We start from the raw sequence: 17,730 nt of genomic DNA on the forward strand, positions 1-17,730 counted from the left end.
TGTGGGTTCGGTGCCTCCTCTCTGCTGCTATCGCCGTCCTACTTCTTCTGAGCCCAGTGTGGAGGACGTGTCCAACATCATCCACACAGGCCGACAATTGCGGTCCTGCACAGGCGCACTTTGATATGCCCTGCTGAGGGCAAATCAAAGTACTGTAATGCACAGGTGCGAGGAAAAGTCGAAGACTGCCCGTGCATGTGCACTACAATATTTTGATCTGCCCTGTGCAGGGCAGAGAAAATTGAGTCTGTGCAGAAACGCAATGCCAGCCTGTGTGGATGGTGTCATCCACACGGAGCTCAGCAGAGAGGAGGCGATGGACCTGCTAGCAGCGACACCCATCGGACCGAACCACCCCCTAGGTGAGTATTATAAAGACATTTTTTTTTACGTTTTACAGAGCGGCCTGGGCTCTTATATACAGTATTTGGGAATGCCATATATAAGGGCTCACTGGTGGAGGCCGCAGATTATAGGGGCCATATCTGGTGACAGGTTTCCTTTAAGGGCACATTCATATGCCACGAATCTGCTACAGACTTTACACAGCAGAAATCCCGCAGCAAGATTTGCATCAAATCATGCAGATATTTTTGTGGATTTCTTTTCAGAAATGCTGTGGATTTCACTATAATGCATAAGGGGGAATGTAAAGTGAATCTGCAGTATTTCTTATCTTGTGTGGATTTCACCGCTCTAGATTTCGCATTGGATGTGCCCGGTCTGGATGTATAACTGTTGTAAACCCTTTATGGGTGTAATTATACTGACTGTTCGCCCTTTGAAGGTTATTTCTTGCCTCTTTCTCATGTCTGAAACTCATCCTACCCTCGGAACCTGATTTGGGATGTAAATTAGTATTTTTTTTTTGCTTGGATACATCATAGTAATATTCATTTCCTCCCATTGTCTGCAGGCAGCACTGCAGCATAATCCCTGGTGGAGCGTTCCTGTTTTGCAGATGAATCATTTTGTAGCCGTGTTACAAGGAAATCAATACCATGTTGGTAGTTTTCAAGTGGACTAATCATGAGAACTGCAGCTGTATTGTTATTCTTTTGCCTCCATATGATATGTCATGCAGAACGTGCACTACGGGATATGACTGTCGGCCATAAAGTGAAGCAGAGTACAGAAGGCCTGTCACAAAAGCGCAATCTGCTCGCTGTCATTCTCCCTTGCTAGGAAATTATTTGCTCTATTTCTTTTTTTGTTACTTTTTTTCTGTTTAAAGGGGTGGTTCACTACTCTGCATTAGTGGCCGCATCTCTGAAAAACTGATAGGGAAGGCTTTTTCTAACTACCTTGTTCAGCCAATTCTGCCTCTGAGCAACGCTATTGCAGGCCGGTCATCCCCGTGAAGTGACCTCCAGGTCTCCGTGAACTCTGATGTCTGGTGATGTCACGTCAATTTCCAGTTGACCTGACATCACTGCGGCTGACCCCAGTCTTCCTGAGTGACTGGGCTGTGGGTGGAGTTTCACCGCTCGTCACAGTCCAGCATCGCTCCTGCTTGCGGTGCTCTGCAGTGAAGAAAAGAGCGCGCTACATACTGCGCTGTGATGCTGGGCTGTGACAAGCGGTAAAACTTCGCCCACAGCCCAGTCACTCACGGAAACCAGGGCCGGCCTCGGTGATGTTGGGTCAACAGGAAGTTGACGTGATGTCACCGGATCTCAGTCCCATCGCCTGGGGGTCACATGATGGGGATGAGCGGACTGCAGTAGCGCCTCTTAGAGGCAGAATTGGATGAACAAGGTATTTGAAAAAACCTTCCCTATTAGTTTTACAGAGATGTGGCCACTATTGCACAGTAGTGAACCACCCCTTTATTAAGTAAAAATAAATGCACCAATAAAAAAAGGAGTAGTTTTGTTCTGAATCCTCAGCAGCCATGGATTTAAAAAGCAAATGTAAAGTGCACTGTAGAAAAAATAAAAAAAAAATCTACATACTGAGGGTGTGTAAGTATTTGAAAGTGGTTCTCGTCCGGGAGATTTGCCAACTTCTCCATCCAGGAGATGTCTCCTACTTCTGTGAGCATCTAGGATGTTTTCCAGGTGAGTGGGCATGCCTGTTATGTTCTAGGTTTTTGGAAAAGAAGCCTCACACTCTTCAATTTCCTTCATGTACGTCTTATAATTTTTAATATGATGTCTCCACAGAGGTAACTTTTTCAATATGTGGCAGCCAGGGCAATCTGCTGATAATTTCAGGTCCCTGCCTACGCAGGACTGGAAACAGTAGATTTTCCCAAGCAAAGCCACATCTATGCAAGCGACTCTGTGTGACAACAGTCAGCTGATGACCCCTGACTCCTACCATGACTCACTTCCTATGAGCGCCGGCACTCACGGGAACACGGCGTTTCTGCTGATCAGAGTGATGCTACAGTATTGCTTTGATTAGCACAAGCGATCGGACTGTTGAGTCATAAAGTCCTCTAGGGGGACTCAAAAAATCAATAAAAAATGTAAAAAAAAGCTTTTAAGAAATATGAAAAAATAAAAAAAACTAAAAGTTCAAATCACTCCCCTTTTTTGCCCCATTGAAAATAAAACCATTAAAAAAATACACATATTTGGTATCACTGCATTCAGAAATGTTCAAGCTATCAAAATATTAAATAAATAATTTGATCGGTAAATGAAGTGGCGAGAAAAAATCCAACCACCAAAACTACGTTTTTGGTTGCCTCAACATCTGATTAAAATGTAATAACAGGTGATCAAAACAGCGCATCTATGCAAAAATGGTACATTTCAAAACATCAGCTCAAGCTGCAAAAAATAAGCCATCATTGAGCTCCAGATGCTGAAAAATGAGAACGCCATGTCTCAGAAAATGGTGGGCAAAGTGCAGTTCTCTTTTTGGAAAAACCTTCTGAATTTTTTTTCACCACAGATAAAAGTAAATGTATACATGTTTGATATCTACGAACTCGTACGAACCTGAAGCATCACACTGACACATCAGTTTTACCACATAGGGAGCACGAAACTCAAAACCTCTGTGCAATTTCACTTTTTTCACTATTTCTTCACATTTGGAATTTGTTCCCATTTTCCAGTACACTATATGGTAAAATGAATGGTGTCAACTCGTCCTGCAAAAAAAAAGCCCTCGTTGCAATATTGATGGAGAAATAAAAGTTATGGCTTTTGGAAGAAGGAGAAGAAAAACTGAAAACGAAAAAAATGGGGTGTAGGGGTTAATGAAGAATTACCCAAAAATGTTTCATAAAATAGGTTTTTCAAACAGGAAAGTCAGTAAGAAAAATGTTTTTATAGGATCATCTACTTATAATTTTTAACACAGAGCTCCTCTATACTTCATACTAAAGTCTATTGTTATACCATCCTGGTGTTCCAAAATCCCTATGACAACCCTTCCTGTCTTGTGTTGTTAGGAGGTCACTAGTGGAAATGTTGAACTTAATGCCTTGTAACTTCTAACTGCCTGATAACTGTCTACAAATTTTGGAAATAAGGGGGTACCCTAACCCTAATTACATTTTCTAAATATGATTTTTTCTATAGTTTGTTAGTAAACCCATGCACATCTGAGAATGAAGCCTGCAGTGCGCTCTTGTGCTGCTATTATATGGCGATTACAAGGATTTTAACCCTTTCACTCCTGACCGAGTTTTGTTTTTCTTCACGTTAGTTTTTTCCTCTCCTTCTTCCAAGAGCCATAACTTTTTTTATTTTTCCATCCATGTAGCCATAAGAGGGCTTGATTTTGCGGGACAAGTTGTACTTTTTAATGAAATCATCCATTCTACCACAAAGTGTTCTGTAAAATGGGGGGGAAAATTCAGGTGTATTGAAATTGCCAACAAAAAGTGCAATTCCACAGTGGTTTTTTTTTAGTTTTTTTTCTTTTTACCATGTTAGACCTGTTTCACACGTCAGTGAAAAACAAAGACATTTTCACTGACCTGTTAAATATGCCTATGTCCCTCCGTGTGCCGTGATTCACGCCAGACGTGTGTTCTCTATGTGCAATCCGTAATACATGATCCGTACTCCGTGATTGCTTATGGACATATACTCACCTGTCCCCGTTCCTGCTGTCCGTGGTGCTGAACAGTCCCACGATGCAGCTTCCAGCCGTCGCTGTCTCTCATCTCTGCAGCTACTTCCGGGTCATCTCTGGCTGCACAGATGAATATGCATGCCATAATGAGCCGGCCAGGAAGAAGCAGAGAGCAGCTGCCGAACACAGCGTCGTTGGAGAAGGTGTGTTGAAAATACTTTTTATTTTCAATATACGTTTTTTTTCTGGTACGTGATTCACAGAAACCACTATAGTGTGGTCCATGGGACATCAGTGATGCCAGAAAAAAATGGACATGTCTCCATGCGGCAATAACGGACACACGTGCATGACACACGGAGATACGGTCAGTGAAAAATCATTGATGTGTGCACAGACCCATTGATTATAATGGGTCTGCGTATGTCCGTGATTCTGGTACGTTTGTGCTTTTTTTCTACGTACCAGAATCACTGACATACGCAGACCCATTATAATCAATGGGTCTGCTCACACATCAGTGATTTTTCATTGAACGTGTCTCCGTGCGGCGTACCCGCGTGTCCGTGATTGCCGCACGGAAACATGTCCATTTTTTTCTGGCATCACTGATGTCCCACGGACCACGCAGTGGTGTGATCCGTGAAACACGTTCCAGAAAAAAACGTGCATATAAAATAAAAATCATTTTTACTCACCCGGCTCCAGCGACGCTCTGTACAGCCTGTTCTGCCTGCTGCTTCTGAGGCGGCTAATTACTGTCGTGCATATTCATGAATGCACGACACAGCCGACCCGGAAGCAGCTGCTGCGGAGGTCAGCGCCGGCCGGATGCTGCACCACGGGAGCGTTCAGCACCATGGAGAGCAGGAGCGGGCGCAGGTGAGTTAATCTCTATGTGCAATCACGGACCACGGAGAACGGAGCCCGGATTGCACATAGACAACCCACGTGTGCCGGGAATCACGGCACACGGAGGGACTTGTGCGTGTTTTACACGCCAGTGAAGAACGTCTGTGTTTTTCACTGACGTGTGAAACTAGCCTAACTGTGTGGAAAAACTGACCTTGCACGATGATTATCCAGGTCAGTACGAGTATCCAGATACCAAACATGTATATTTTTTTTTTGTTTATTTTCTTTTTATTTAAGCGATGACAAAAAATGTATAAAAAAAATATATAAATAAAAAATAAATATATTGCTTTTCTCGCCATTTGACAAGGCTCGAGTCGTAGCGTTTTGATTTTTTGGGATATGGGGCTGTGTGAGGGCTTATTTTTTTGCATCCCGAGCTGATGTTTTTACAGATACCATTTTGTTGCAGATACGATACATTGATCGCCTTTTATTACATTTTATTGCAATGTTGCGGCGGCCCAAAAAATGTAATTCTGGCATTTTGATTATTTTTCTCATTACGCCATTAAACAATCTAATTAATTTACTTTTTATTTTGACAGATTGGACATTTATGAACACAGCGATACCAAATATGTTTTTTTTTTTGTTTTTGTATTTGTTTTAATGCTATTATCAGTGTTTCTCCTGCTGTAGACCCTTCAGGCTCCCAAGAGATTGGGGTTTGGGCAACTGCCCAGTTTTCCCCCTCTAATGCCGGCCTTGGTGGGAACGCAACCTGAGACCCCCTGCATATATTGAGGATTTGGTGAGTTTTTACCTCAGTATTTTCTAGCCAAAACCAGGAGTGGGCGATAAATACAGAAGTCGTGACGTGTTTCTATGATACTTTTCTTATGATTGTGCCACTCCTGGTTTTGGCTACAAATACTGAGGTAAAAAACTCACCAAATACTCAGTGTGCACGTGGCCTTAAATTGCGTTGGCCATTATCATCTCTGAGTATCTCTCATGTTTACCTTTATAGGAGGGGGTCTTACGAAATGCTGTCCTAAGTATGTGGACAAGGGTTGTTTTTATTAGACAAACCCTTTAATGAATGTTTTATCTTTAGGGAATTCAAAACTTTAATATTAGAATTATATTTATGGATATAATCTTTAAAAATAAATGTAAGCTATTGTCTTCTGTTATCAGTTATGTATTGGCTGTTTGGAGGTTACCATGGTACTATAGTGTATGAGTGTATGTATGTGTGTATGTGTGTATGTATGTATGTCCGCTAAAGGAATCCGCACCTTCACATTTACAATCATGTAATTTTCCACAGATGCCTCATGTGACTCAGGGAACATCATAGACTATGCTTTTAGGGAAAATTTAACCCCGCGCTTTACAGTTATTCACCAAAAAAACTGCTTACATTAAAGTCAATGGAGCTGGGAGCTACAGGTCATTAATAGGAGCTGTGATTGGTTGCTATAGGCAATGAAGGACATTCTTAGTATAAGAAGCTTATGTGTGAGGTAATATTATGTGGAGAGAGGGACAGAGAGAAACAGAGAGGCAGACAGAGAGGCAGACAGACACAGAGAGAGGCAGACAGAAAGACAGAGAAAGACAGAGAAATACAGACAGAGAGAGAGAGAGATAGATAGAGACAGACAGACAGGGACAGACACAGAGAGACAGAGAAACACAGACAGAGAGAGAGAGAGATAGAGACAGACAGACAGGGACAGACACAGAGAGAGACAGAGAAACACAGACAGAGAGAGCCAGACAGACAGAGGCAGAGATAGACAGAGACAGGCAGACAGACGGACAGTGAGAGAGACGGTCAGGGAGATAGGGAGAGTGATAGGGTAGAGAGAGACAGAAAGACACTTAGTTACTATTCTGGGCAATGCTGGGTACTACAGCCAGTTTCTGTATATTTTGCTACCTTCACTGTCAGTACAAATGACGGCTTGTCTATCCACTAATTTTGAATTATTGTTCTAACTATTTAGGGCTTTATATTTGAGTATTATGACGTCTGCTCTATGGAGGCATGTAGACACGTATGCATTTTATTGTCTCTTACGTTTAAAACAGCTATTCTAAATCTTCCCGTGGATTAACTTGACGTTCTTGTTTTGGGTTATCAGCTATACCACACTTGGTGGCTGTTTTTATTACGGCATCCTATATACTTAGGTTTCTTCTGTATTTCTATAGTATTTATAATCTGAATATGTAAAAAGAGCATTCAGAGTCATTGTCTGTTTTCATCACCTCACATCTGTATGTGAGTAGCTGTTTTCAATAATGTTATGCCCTAGTGGATCTTATCAAATGTCCGCCACTAAGAAATTAATAAAATACAAGTGGAATTAATAGAGGATTATTACTAAGCAGTGTCACATTCAAATATGTAGTATAAATATTAAGGGGCTCTATAGGAATATTTGAGTGGGATTTTATTGACTGAGCATTGATCTATATTATGTATATTATTTACCCACAATGCTACCACTATATGGTCCCTATAGAATAAATATAATGCAGGACACACAATATGCCACTACCACCATTATATCATTATCTGTGCTTATGTAATTCTGTAATATTTCCTGTATAGTTTAAAGACCATTCACCAAATGTTTCATGTAAACCTGGAGACACAATGTAATAGTGGCTGCAGAGTAGAATAAAACTTTTTTTTTCCTCTGTGTGTTGCTGCTTGTTTATGATTGGTCAGCATCATACAGGCAGAAGAAGTACACACCCCCAATGGAAACTATGATAATAACCATTTTACAAAAGGTAACTCATTAGGTGCCAAGTATTTTGATTGAATATCTTCACAACAGACAGGTAAAATAAAAAAAAAATCTTTTATTTCGCCATTATTACATCACGTGTCCAGGTCAACATGAACAATTTGGTAAAGGTTCCTTAATAGCTGATTAGTTCATTTCAGAAGACACCTTGCATTTTGTTACAAGGTTACAGTAAAGGATATAAAGGATGTCTTATTATTAAATATTTAATTACTATGTTTTCTTTAAAAAGTCCAAATAATGTGATCCAAGAAAGAAGTGTAAACTTAAAGGGGTTGTCCACTACTTCAACATTGATGGCCTATCCTTAGGATAGGTCATTAATGTCTGATCAGCCGGGGACTGACACCCGGCATACCCACTGATCAGTTGTTTTCAGTGCTGGTGGCAGACGCAAATGCCGATAGCGGTCGTGGCCGGGTACTGTGATTCACTATAACGGCGGTCCTCAGCCTGTGTGCCTGATTGTACAACCACAGTGAGGCAGAGGTTCCATAAATCGATAGTCACATGTTTACTGTAACTTAATTGGTCTATGAGGCTAAAGAAAGCAGCCGAGTACAGCCAGCAATGGGAACAAGGGGTTAAATATTTATCCCCTACCCTCTGGCTAGGTAACAAATGTCCTTCATGGTACAACCCCTTTAGGTCAATAGAATATGTAGAGCTTCAAATTAGTGCAATTTTATTTTTTTAAAAAAGCACTAATAATCAGTTATGTATGTATACAAACCTTGGACCACTTTATGATTTTGGGAATAATCCTTAGGATTGAGTTTGGGTGCTTTATAGCAAGAGATGAAATGCAGTAACGATAGGATACAAGTACCGTATCGTGAGATAGTTGTTGAGAATGAATGATAGAGGTTTACACGCAGTAAGGCCTGTTTCACACGTCAGTGATTCTGGGACGTTTGTGCTTTTTTTTCTACGTACCAGAATCACTGACATACGCAGACCCATTATAATCAATGGGTCTGCTCACACATCAGTGATTTTTCACTGACCGTGTCTCCGTGCGGCGTACACGCGTGTCCGTGATTGCCGCACGGAGACATGTCCATTTTTTTCTGGCATCACTGATGTCCCACGGACCACGCAGTGGTGTGATCCGTGAAGCACATGCCACAAAAAAACGTGCATATAAAATAAAAATCATTTTTACTCACCCGGCTCCAGCGACGCTCTCTGCAGCTTGTTCTGCAGGCTGCTTCTGAGCCGGCTCATTACTGTCATGCATATTCATGATGCACAACACAGCCAACCCGGAAGCAGCTGCTGCGGGGGTCAGCGCCGGCCGGATACTGCACCGCGGCAGCGTTCAGCACCATGGACAGCAGGAGCGGGCGCAGGTGAGTTAATCTCTATGTACAATCATTGACCACAGAGAACGGAGCCCGGATTGCACTTAGACAACCAACGTGTGCCGTGAATCACGGAACACGGAGGGACATGTGCGTGTTTTACACGTCAATGAAGAACGTCTGTGTTTTTCACTGACGTGTGAAACGGGCCTAAGAGAGGACAGGAATGTGTTAATTTTTTATAAATAATGTGATATAAGACAGCTTTGTTATTTCATCTCAGATCTGATAGTTGGGCTTGTACGCCTCCGCTGACATCCTACTGGACCTACTGCCCATAAGACCTCCCTCCATGCTGTATAGGATTTTGTGCATTGTATAAAGCAGATAGAAATGCTACCAAATGCTGTTGTGTTATATAAATTCAACTTTATGTTATCACATACAGTACAACCCCAATTCCAAAATAGTTGTGATGCTGTGTAACCTGTACAGAAAACAAGTATGCAATGGTTTGAAAATATCACAAAAGAACAAAGAACACAGCTCGATATGATAGATATTAGACATTTTTCAATTTCATTTAAAGAAATTAACACATTTTGACATTTGTGGCAGCAACATAAGCGGGCTTTACACGCTACGAGATCGCTACACCGATCTCGTTGGGGTCACAGATTTTGTGACGCACATCCGGCCGCTGTAGCGATCTCGTTGAGTGTGACTCCTAGGAGCGATTTTAGATCGTTGCAAAAACCTCCAAAATCGCTCCTTGTTGACATGGGGGTCCATTCCCAATTATCGCTGCTGTCGCTGGGGCGAAGTTGATCCTCGGCCCTGCGGCAGCACACATCGCTACGTGTGACGCCGCAGGAATGAGGAACCTCTGCTTACCTGCCACACGCCAGCAATGAGGAAGGAAGGAGGTGGGCGGGATGTTCGTCCCGCTCATCTCCGCCCCACCGCTTTGATTGGGTGGCCGCTTAGTGACGTCGCTGTGCCGCCGAGTGAACCGCCCCCTTAGAAAGGAGGCGGATCGCCGGTCACATTGATGTCGCCGAGCAGGTAAGTAGGTGTGACGCTGCCGTAGCAATAATGTTCGCTACGGCAGCGATCTCCACATATCGGCATAACGATAGGGGCGGGTGCTATCACGCTCGCCATCGCTAGCATCGACTAGCGATGTCACAGCGTGTAAAGCCACCCATATCCTCAAAATGGTTGGGAACTGTCATGTCTACCATTTTGCGGCATCTGTGTCACCCAGGGAATGGGATACTCGGTCCCAGGTGGTTTACTACTGGGGAATGTCACTTTGCTGGCTGTTGCCCGGTCCCGTGCTATGGGTGCTTTTTAATGGGGAGTATTTACAGGGAAGATTAAAGTCATTTGTGTGACGCCACCTACGGGTTGCTGTTAATATGGTGGAACTGCCGCTGCTGAGTGGGTTACCCCTAGGGCTGGTGGTGATGGCAGCTATGATGGTAGGCCCTCCACAGGTAGGGCTGAGCCAGGGCATTTGTATAATGCAGACCTTCGCCGTTAATAAAGGAGGCCACACCGTGATTGTAGTTAACAGTCTTTACTCACTCTTGACCCTTGGACGGCCGGTTCCGGTCCCTGCATAGCCAGTGCCAGCTTGATGACTCGGTTGCTCTTTCCCCAGCACCCTCAGTGTGGTTGGGTCCCCGTAGCTTGAAGTGGTTTTGGGCCCCGACTGTACCTTTGTGTGGCAGTCTCCTTGTCCATACGGCAGGCAGTGTGGACCCTGTAGGGCTGGTCTGTGTCCCGAACCCTGATCCTTGTTTAACAGCTGGTGCCCCCAGATCTGTGGGTCAGTGAGGTCCGTGAAGGTCCCCTCACTGTGCAGGTATTTGCCAGGCCATATGAAACTGTCGCCTGACCTAGGGCCCTGTGCCTCGTCAGTGCTCTGGTCCCAGCAGTACTCGGGTGTACCTGCCCTGGCGACCACTCTCCTGTGCCCCCGGGTCACCGTTTACACGACCCAGCTCTCAGGCGCCTCTTTCCACTTTCACTCTCTAGTCTGTACTTCTCCTGACTAACTGCTGTCCCATCCCACCAGGCTGTCTAGTCCCCCTGGTCTGGCTCCGCCCTCTAGGTGGCCATCCCCTTGTGTCCGACGAGCCAATGACCCATGGTGTGGAGTGATAACTGGGATTTTGGTGTGTTTAGGTTTCACTGGTGTTCCAGGTCCCTGGGGGTAGGCTGGTGAGGATGCAGTACCTAGTAGTGCCCAGAGTGGCTCAGGGCAACTACACATCCCCTCTTCAACAGTCTGTAAATGTCTGGGAGAGGAATGTTGCAAATCAAAAAAAGTCTCTGGAGCCTCTGTTAGGAGTCTCGACACAGAAAATAGCCAGATATCCCTCCGGGAAGGACCTAGCCAGGGAGTGGCTCTTGTTAGGAGACCACCATAACTACCATATTAAGTGGCCCTTTTAGTCAATATCCAACTCTTTGACGAGTTTAAAGATATAACAAGGGAAATACCAGGGCCAGGTATCCATCCACAGACAGCTGTTTCGGGGTGTTGCCCCTCATCAGTGTGGAGTAGGATTCTGGCTAGGTGGGAGCAATGCCTAGTAGACCAGCAAACAAAAGAATCACTGATCTCGGGGAGACCAGCCAGAGAAAACACTGCCGGCAGCCAACAACGGCACTCAACACAGTGTAATCCTAGGTGCATTGCTCCCTGGGAAGTATGCAAATCAAAAAAAGTCTGTGGAGCCTCTGTTAGGAGTCTCGACACAGAAAATAGCCAGATATTCCTCCGGGAAGGACCTAGCCAAGGAGTGGCTCTTTTTAGGAGACCACCATAACCACCATATTAAGTGGCCCTTTTAGTCAATATCCAACTCTTTGACGAGTTTAAAGATATAACGAGGGAAATACCAAGGCCAGGTATCCATCCACAGACAGATATTTCGGGGTGTTGCCCCTCATCAGTGTGGAGTAGGATTCTGGCTAGGTGGGAGCAATGTCTAGTAGACCAGCAAGACATAACAATCACTGATCTCTATTGTAATATAAGGTTATATGTGGTAATGTAATGCATAGCACTTGTATAGGAAGTTACCAGACTAGGGGAAGTAATAGTTAAGTGTTGGGATTAGCTCACAATGGGAGGAGTTAGTTAATACAGAAAGTCAGTTGGTTCCAAAAAAGTTAGTGAAGATGTAGTGTTCAATAATTACGGATGGATAGTCTATAGGTCGTAAAGGTCACATACAGTGGATTATTTGTGGCAGTGAAAGAAGAAAGGAAACTGGAGACTAAATAGCGTGATCCCTGAGTGTTGATCAAAACATGGAGTGAGGACAACACTGAGGCTAGAGGGTGACTCTCGAATGGAATGGCCCCAAACTATAAGAACAGGAGGACTAGACTCTATTAGCCAGGTGCCTTACCGTCAAGGAAATGGGTTAATACTAACTGACATGTACACAAAGTCGGCTTACCCTAGCGCAGTGTTTCTCAACTCCAGTCCTCAAGACCAACCAACAGATCATGTTTTCAGGTTTTCCTCAATCAGGTTTTCAGGATTTCCTTAATGTTGCACAGGTGATGGAATTATCCCCTGTCTAATATTGAGGAAAACCTGAAAACATGATCTGCTGTTGGGTCTTGAGGACTGGAGTTGAGAAACACTGCCATAGCGGATTCTCCCTAAACATCTGAGAGCAAAAGATTTGGCTCTCGCACTAGTGGCAGCCCCTTACCCCCCTCCTCTACAAGGAGAAGAGATGGGGATATGAAAGCATCTGGGAGCACAATAGTCTACTCAGGCCATAGTGACAGGATCCCTTACCCTCTCCCCTATGAGGAGACTGGACATGGAACAACTGGAAGTGCAAGTGACCGTGACAAGTTGGACTGTAGTAATCTGCTGGGTTGTGTTTGGACTCAGAACCAGTAAGATCGGAAAAAGGCCAGTGGGAACTGAAAATGTATCTTGATTTGTCTTATACAGTGAAAATGTGATGGAAGATACTGTATATTCCTGTTATCTAGTAAATTAAGTTGTTGGTGAAAACGAACCGTTGAATAAAGTACCGTTGTTTGAAACAGATTGTTAGTCTCCTTTTGGAAACAAGTCATCATGTGGTCTTGGTGAGCTGACATCGGCTGCAACATACTGCCTGCATAGGTTCATAGCCTGCATTACACTAGTCCACACACCCAGCCAGGACCCGCTCTTTCATGCACTGTGCTGCGGTGTCCGAATCAGTTCTTCATCCACGACACTCTACATAATCATGCTTGCTTTTGTCGCAGTGCTGCCCGATGATATGGTACTATATTCAAAGTTTTTGCAATTTTACATCGAGAAACATTATTCTGAAATTATTCTGCAGATTTTGGATGCAATTGATCAGAGATTGGTGAACTTCTGACCATCTTTGCTTCTGAGAGACTCTGCCTGTCTAACATGCTCTTTTTATACACCATCATGTGACTTATTTGAAGAATGACCCTCCAGCTGTTTTTCATTAGTAGCACTTACTTTTCCAGCCTTTCATTAACCCTGTCTAAACTTTGTTAGATATGTTGCTGCCATTAATTTCTAAATGAGTTAATTTTTTAAATTGAAATGGAAACATGTCTAACGTTCACCTTTTTGTTTTTTTATTATGATCTATTGTAGAAAAAATATGGCTACAAGAGATTTACAAATAATTTAACTCTTATTTTCTTTACATTTTACACCCTAAGTTATTGGGACTTGGGGTTGTAGATTTCCAAGATCTGATAAACCAGGACACAATCAAAGCTTGTCCCTGTGGCCTCCTTACATTTTTAAGAACAAGCATGATGGTGACCAGCTGCAATACAGTATAAAATATATACCAGTACTATACTGCACATACGGTACTTGAGGAAGGAAAGTGAAGTCAACTAGATATTGGAGAAATTGTCCATTATTCCAGTGCTTTACTCTCACATCCTACCTTCCAGGACAGTCTGGTTCAGTGATAGCTGTCAACTTTTAAGCCCCTTAACAATTTGTTGTAGGAAACAATGTAGAGATTTGGATGGTTCCTCCATAACTTTTTGTGCTAATCTCCACAGCCCATAAGAAATTGAAATAGGGCTGTCTTGTCTTGAGCTCTCTACAGGATTGCTTTGAGCTTTCGATAGAGCTGTCTTGAGCCCTTGATAGGGCTGTCTTGAGCCCTTGATAGGGATGTCTTGAGCCTTTGATAGGGATGTCTTGAGCCTTTGATAGGGATGTCTTGAGCCCTTGATAGGGATGTCTTGAGCCCTTGATAGGGCTGTCTTGAGCCCTTGATAGGGCTGTCTTGAGCCCCTGATGGGCTGTCTTGAGCTCCTGATAGGGCTGTCTTGAGCCCCTGATATGGCTGACTTGAGCCCCTGACAGGGCTGTCTTGAGCCCCTGACAGGGCTGTCTTGAGCCCCTAACAGGGCTGTCTTGAGACCCTGAAAGGGCTGTTTTGAGTTCCTGATAGGGCTGGCTTGAGCTCTGGATAGGGCTTCCTTGAGCCCCCAATAGGTTTTTCTTGAGCTCCCAATAGAGCCGTTTTGAGTCCTTGATATAGGGGCTGTATTATGCTACCTATAGGGCTGTCTTGAGCTCACTATAAGGCCAAGCAATGACATTGTTGCATAGGTGGTGTCATAGAGAAGGCGCTGAGCAGTAAGATGGAGACGACCATGGCTACTCTATATGATGGAATTGGAAACAATAGAGGTTCTGCAAAAAGTCATAAACGGCTCCTTGTCTTGTTATTCTGTGCTGCATCAAAAACAAAACTGCAGGATGTCTCTCTTGATGGAGACCCCAAATGGCCAGTGATGGGTGTCCGATGAGGGCTCTACACCTTGGATTGAGACACTTACACAAAGATGCATTTTGATCCTTGGTTGTTGACTAAGTGCATGTTGTAGCTTTAAGCTCCAGGATTGGGAAGCAGATGGTGATGCTGGGTCGTCGCATGTGCAGCTCTACGAGGGTTGCCAACCTCAATTTATATTTTTTTTCTGGTCAACTTATCCGAAAATTACAGACAGCCAACATACATTGTCCTTAACACATTAGCGGCAGATACTGTGAGTAGTAAAATGATGAGAATTACAATCACAATTATCTGCTTAGGTGCACCTAGCCTAAAAAAAAAAAATCCTAGGCATAAATTTTGTTTTCATAAATCGCAATTTCTCCAATTTGTCCAAGAATTTTTGGACAATTGTCATTCAGGCTCCACATGCGTCCCTCTGCATAGAGCACCATTAGGAGCAATCCCCCCTTACTGGGATCACATAGTCACTTCCAGCTGGTAGTAGGGGATACTGCAGTCATCCTGCACTCTGCTTCAGCTGTCTTTGGGAATGCACCAGGTACAGGAAAGTACAGAAAGGGATACGAGCTCTGGATATATACACAGTTTCTCATCCTGAATGCTGGACTTTTAGCTTTTATTTCTTGGAGTATTTCTTGTCAAGCTGGAGAGAAGGTGCAGAACGGAGCAGAACCTTTTACAAGGGACCTTCACTACATGGGATATTCTCTCTCATAATGGCTCACGCAGCATCCCATTTAAAGAAGAACAGGGATCTGGAAATTAATGCAGAAGAGGATGCTAAGGAGAAAAAGAGGCACAGAAAACGCTCCAGGGATCGTAAGAAAAAGGTATAATTTCTGCATATGACAGATATATGGCATGTAAATCCAGCAATAGCCTGGCATGCAAACAAGAACATGTTTCTCACTGTTGTGGAAAACTGCAGCGATGGTGCAGGAGGGGTCTGCATCCTCTTTCTGTGGTTTAGAGTTTCTGTACCCATAGCTTATATTGCTGGGGGAAGCCACATTTCTCCTGCAGCAGCCACTGCAAAGGAAATGTAGCATTGCATGATGGCCATTGAAATGAATGGACCGCCGGGTTTACTAAAGCACATCCCTCTACTCATGACCCCTTTACGATGTCTAATAGTGCGTGTGCAGAAGCCATTGTCGTGTGATGACCCATTATTACATAATCCGTCAATCTTCTCTAATTATATAAAACACTTATGTCTCCAGGGATGGACTCATCATGCAGCTGCCAAGGGGTCTCGCAGGCGAGGATGCCCCATCACCTCTCCTCACCTCCAAAAAAAGATATATATTTTTTAGTTGCATCAATTGTGATTGTCATTTAGTAGGTCAATAAAGCTGTTGTGACATCACAAGTGGATTTTGTCCAGTAACATGCTGTGACATCATATATATATTTTATCTGGTAGGCTGGTGTGACATCACATTTGTCTATTATTTGCTAGTCTACTGTGACATCACATATGTATATTATCTGGTAAGTTGCTGTGACATCACATATGTATATTATCTGGTAAGTTGCTGTGACATCACATATGTCTTTTATCTGGTAAGCTGCTGTGACATCACATATGGTTTTATCTGGTAAACTGTTGTGACATCACATATGGTTTTATCTGGAAAGCTGCTGTGACATCACATATGTCTTTTATCTGGTAAGTTGCTGTGACATCACATATGGTTTAATCTGGAAAGCTGCACTGACATCACATATGTCTTTTATCTGGAAAGCTGCTGTGACATCACATATGTCTTTTATCTGGAAAGCTGCTGTGACATCACATATGTCTTTTATCTGGTAAGCTGCTGTGACATCACATATGTCTTTTATCTGGAAAGCTGCTGTGACATCACATGTGTGTTTTATCTGGTAAGCTGCTGTGACATCACATATGTCTTTTATCTGGAAAGCTGCTGTGACATCACATATGGTTTTATCTGGTAAGCTGCTGTGACATCACATATGTCTTTTATCTGGTAAGCTGCTGTGACATCACATATGGTTTTATCTGGTAAGCTGCTGTGACATCACATATGTCTTTTATCTGGTAAGCTGCTGTGACATCACATATGTCTTTTATCTGATAAGCTGCTGTGACATCACATATGTCTTTTATCTGGTAAGCTGCTGTGACATCACATATGTCTTTTATCTGGAAAGCTGCGGTGACATCACATATGGTTTTATCTGGAAAGCTGCGGTGACATCACATATGTCTTTTATCTGGTAAGCTGCGGTGACATCACGTGTGTTTTATCTGGTAAACTGTTGTGACATCACATATGGTTTTATCTGGTAAACTGTTGTGACATCACATGTGTGTTTTATCTGGTAAGCTGCTGTGACATCCCATATGTCTTTTATCTGGTAAGCTGCTGTGACATCCCATATGTCTTTTATCTGGTAAGCTGCTGTGACATCACAAATGTGTTTTATGTGGTAGCTGCTGTTGTAACACCTCAGGGGGTCGAGGGAAACTACTCATCACCAGGCTGGTGAGTATCAGAGGATGAAACGGGTGGCCCTGCCCGATTTCATGACCCCGAGGTGTACACGGTGGGAGAGGATGGAATAAGGATGATGGTGGAGGTTGATTTCACGATGTCACTTGCGGTATACGGCCAGGGAATTAGCCGCCACTGCTGATGCTGTCCTCTGGGGCGGATGGTAATAGTAGCCGAGTTGTTTCTGCTCCCCACAGGTGGAGCGGGCCCCGGGGAGGATGATGAGGGGAGTAGTAATGGTGGGCCCCCGAGGTGCGGGGGAGCAGCGTCGGGAATGACAGGTGGACACAGTCTCTGCGGGTTCCAGGTATTTTACTCACAATTCTTTAAGTAACCTGGT

General features: G+C 43.6%; 1 protein-coding gene across 3 annotated transcripts in view; it reads left to right on the forward strand.

The window, feature by feature from the left end:
- ANK3 (ankyrin 3) overlaps positions 1-17,730 on the forward strand; it is a 1,059,766-nt gene that overhangs the window by 553,824 nt on the left and 488,212 nt on the right. The window contains exon 1 of one of the 3 annotated variants that reach the window (XM_075348666.1): positions 15,373-15,698. The exons of the other annotated variants lie outside the window; for them this stretch is intronic. Coding sequence (XP_075204781.1) covers positions 15,585-15,698 — 114 coding nt within the window. The 5' untranslated portion in view covers positions 15,373-15,584. Of the gene's footprint in view, positions 1-15,372; positions 15,699-17,730 lie in introns of those variants that run through there. 3 annotated transcript variants of the gene reach the window in all.

Source organism: Anomaloglossus baeobatrachus, chromosome 5 (genome assembly GCF_048569485.1).
Source record: "Anomaloglossus baeobatrachus isolate aAnoBae1 chromosome 5, aAnoBae1.hap1, whole genome shotgun sequence".
NCBI classification, from domain to species: Eukaryota; Metazoa; Chordata; class Amphibia; order Anura; family Aromobatidae; genus Anomaloglossus; species Anomaloglossus baeobatrachus.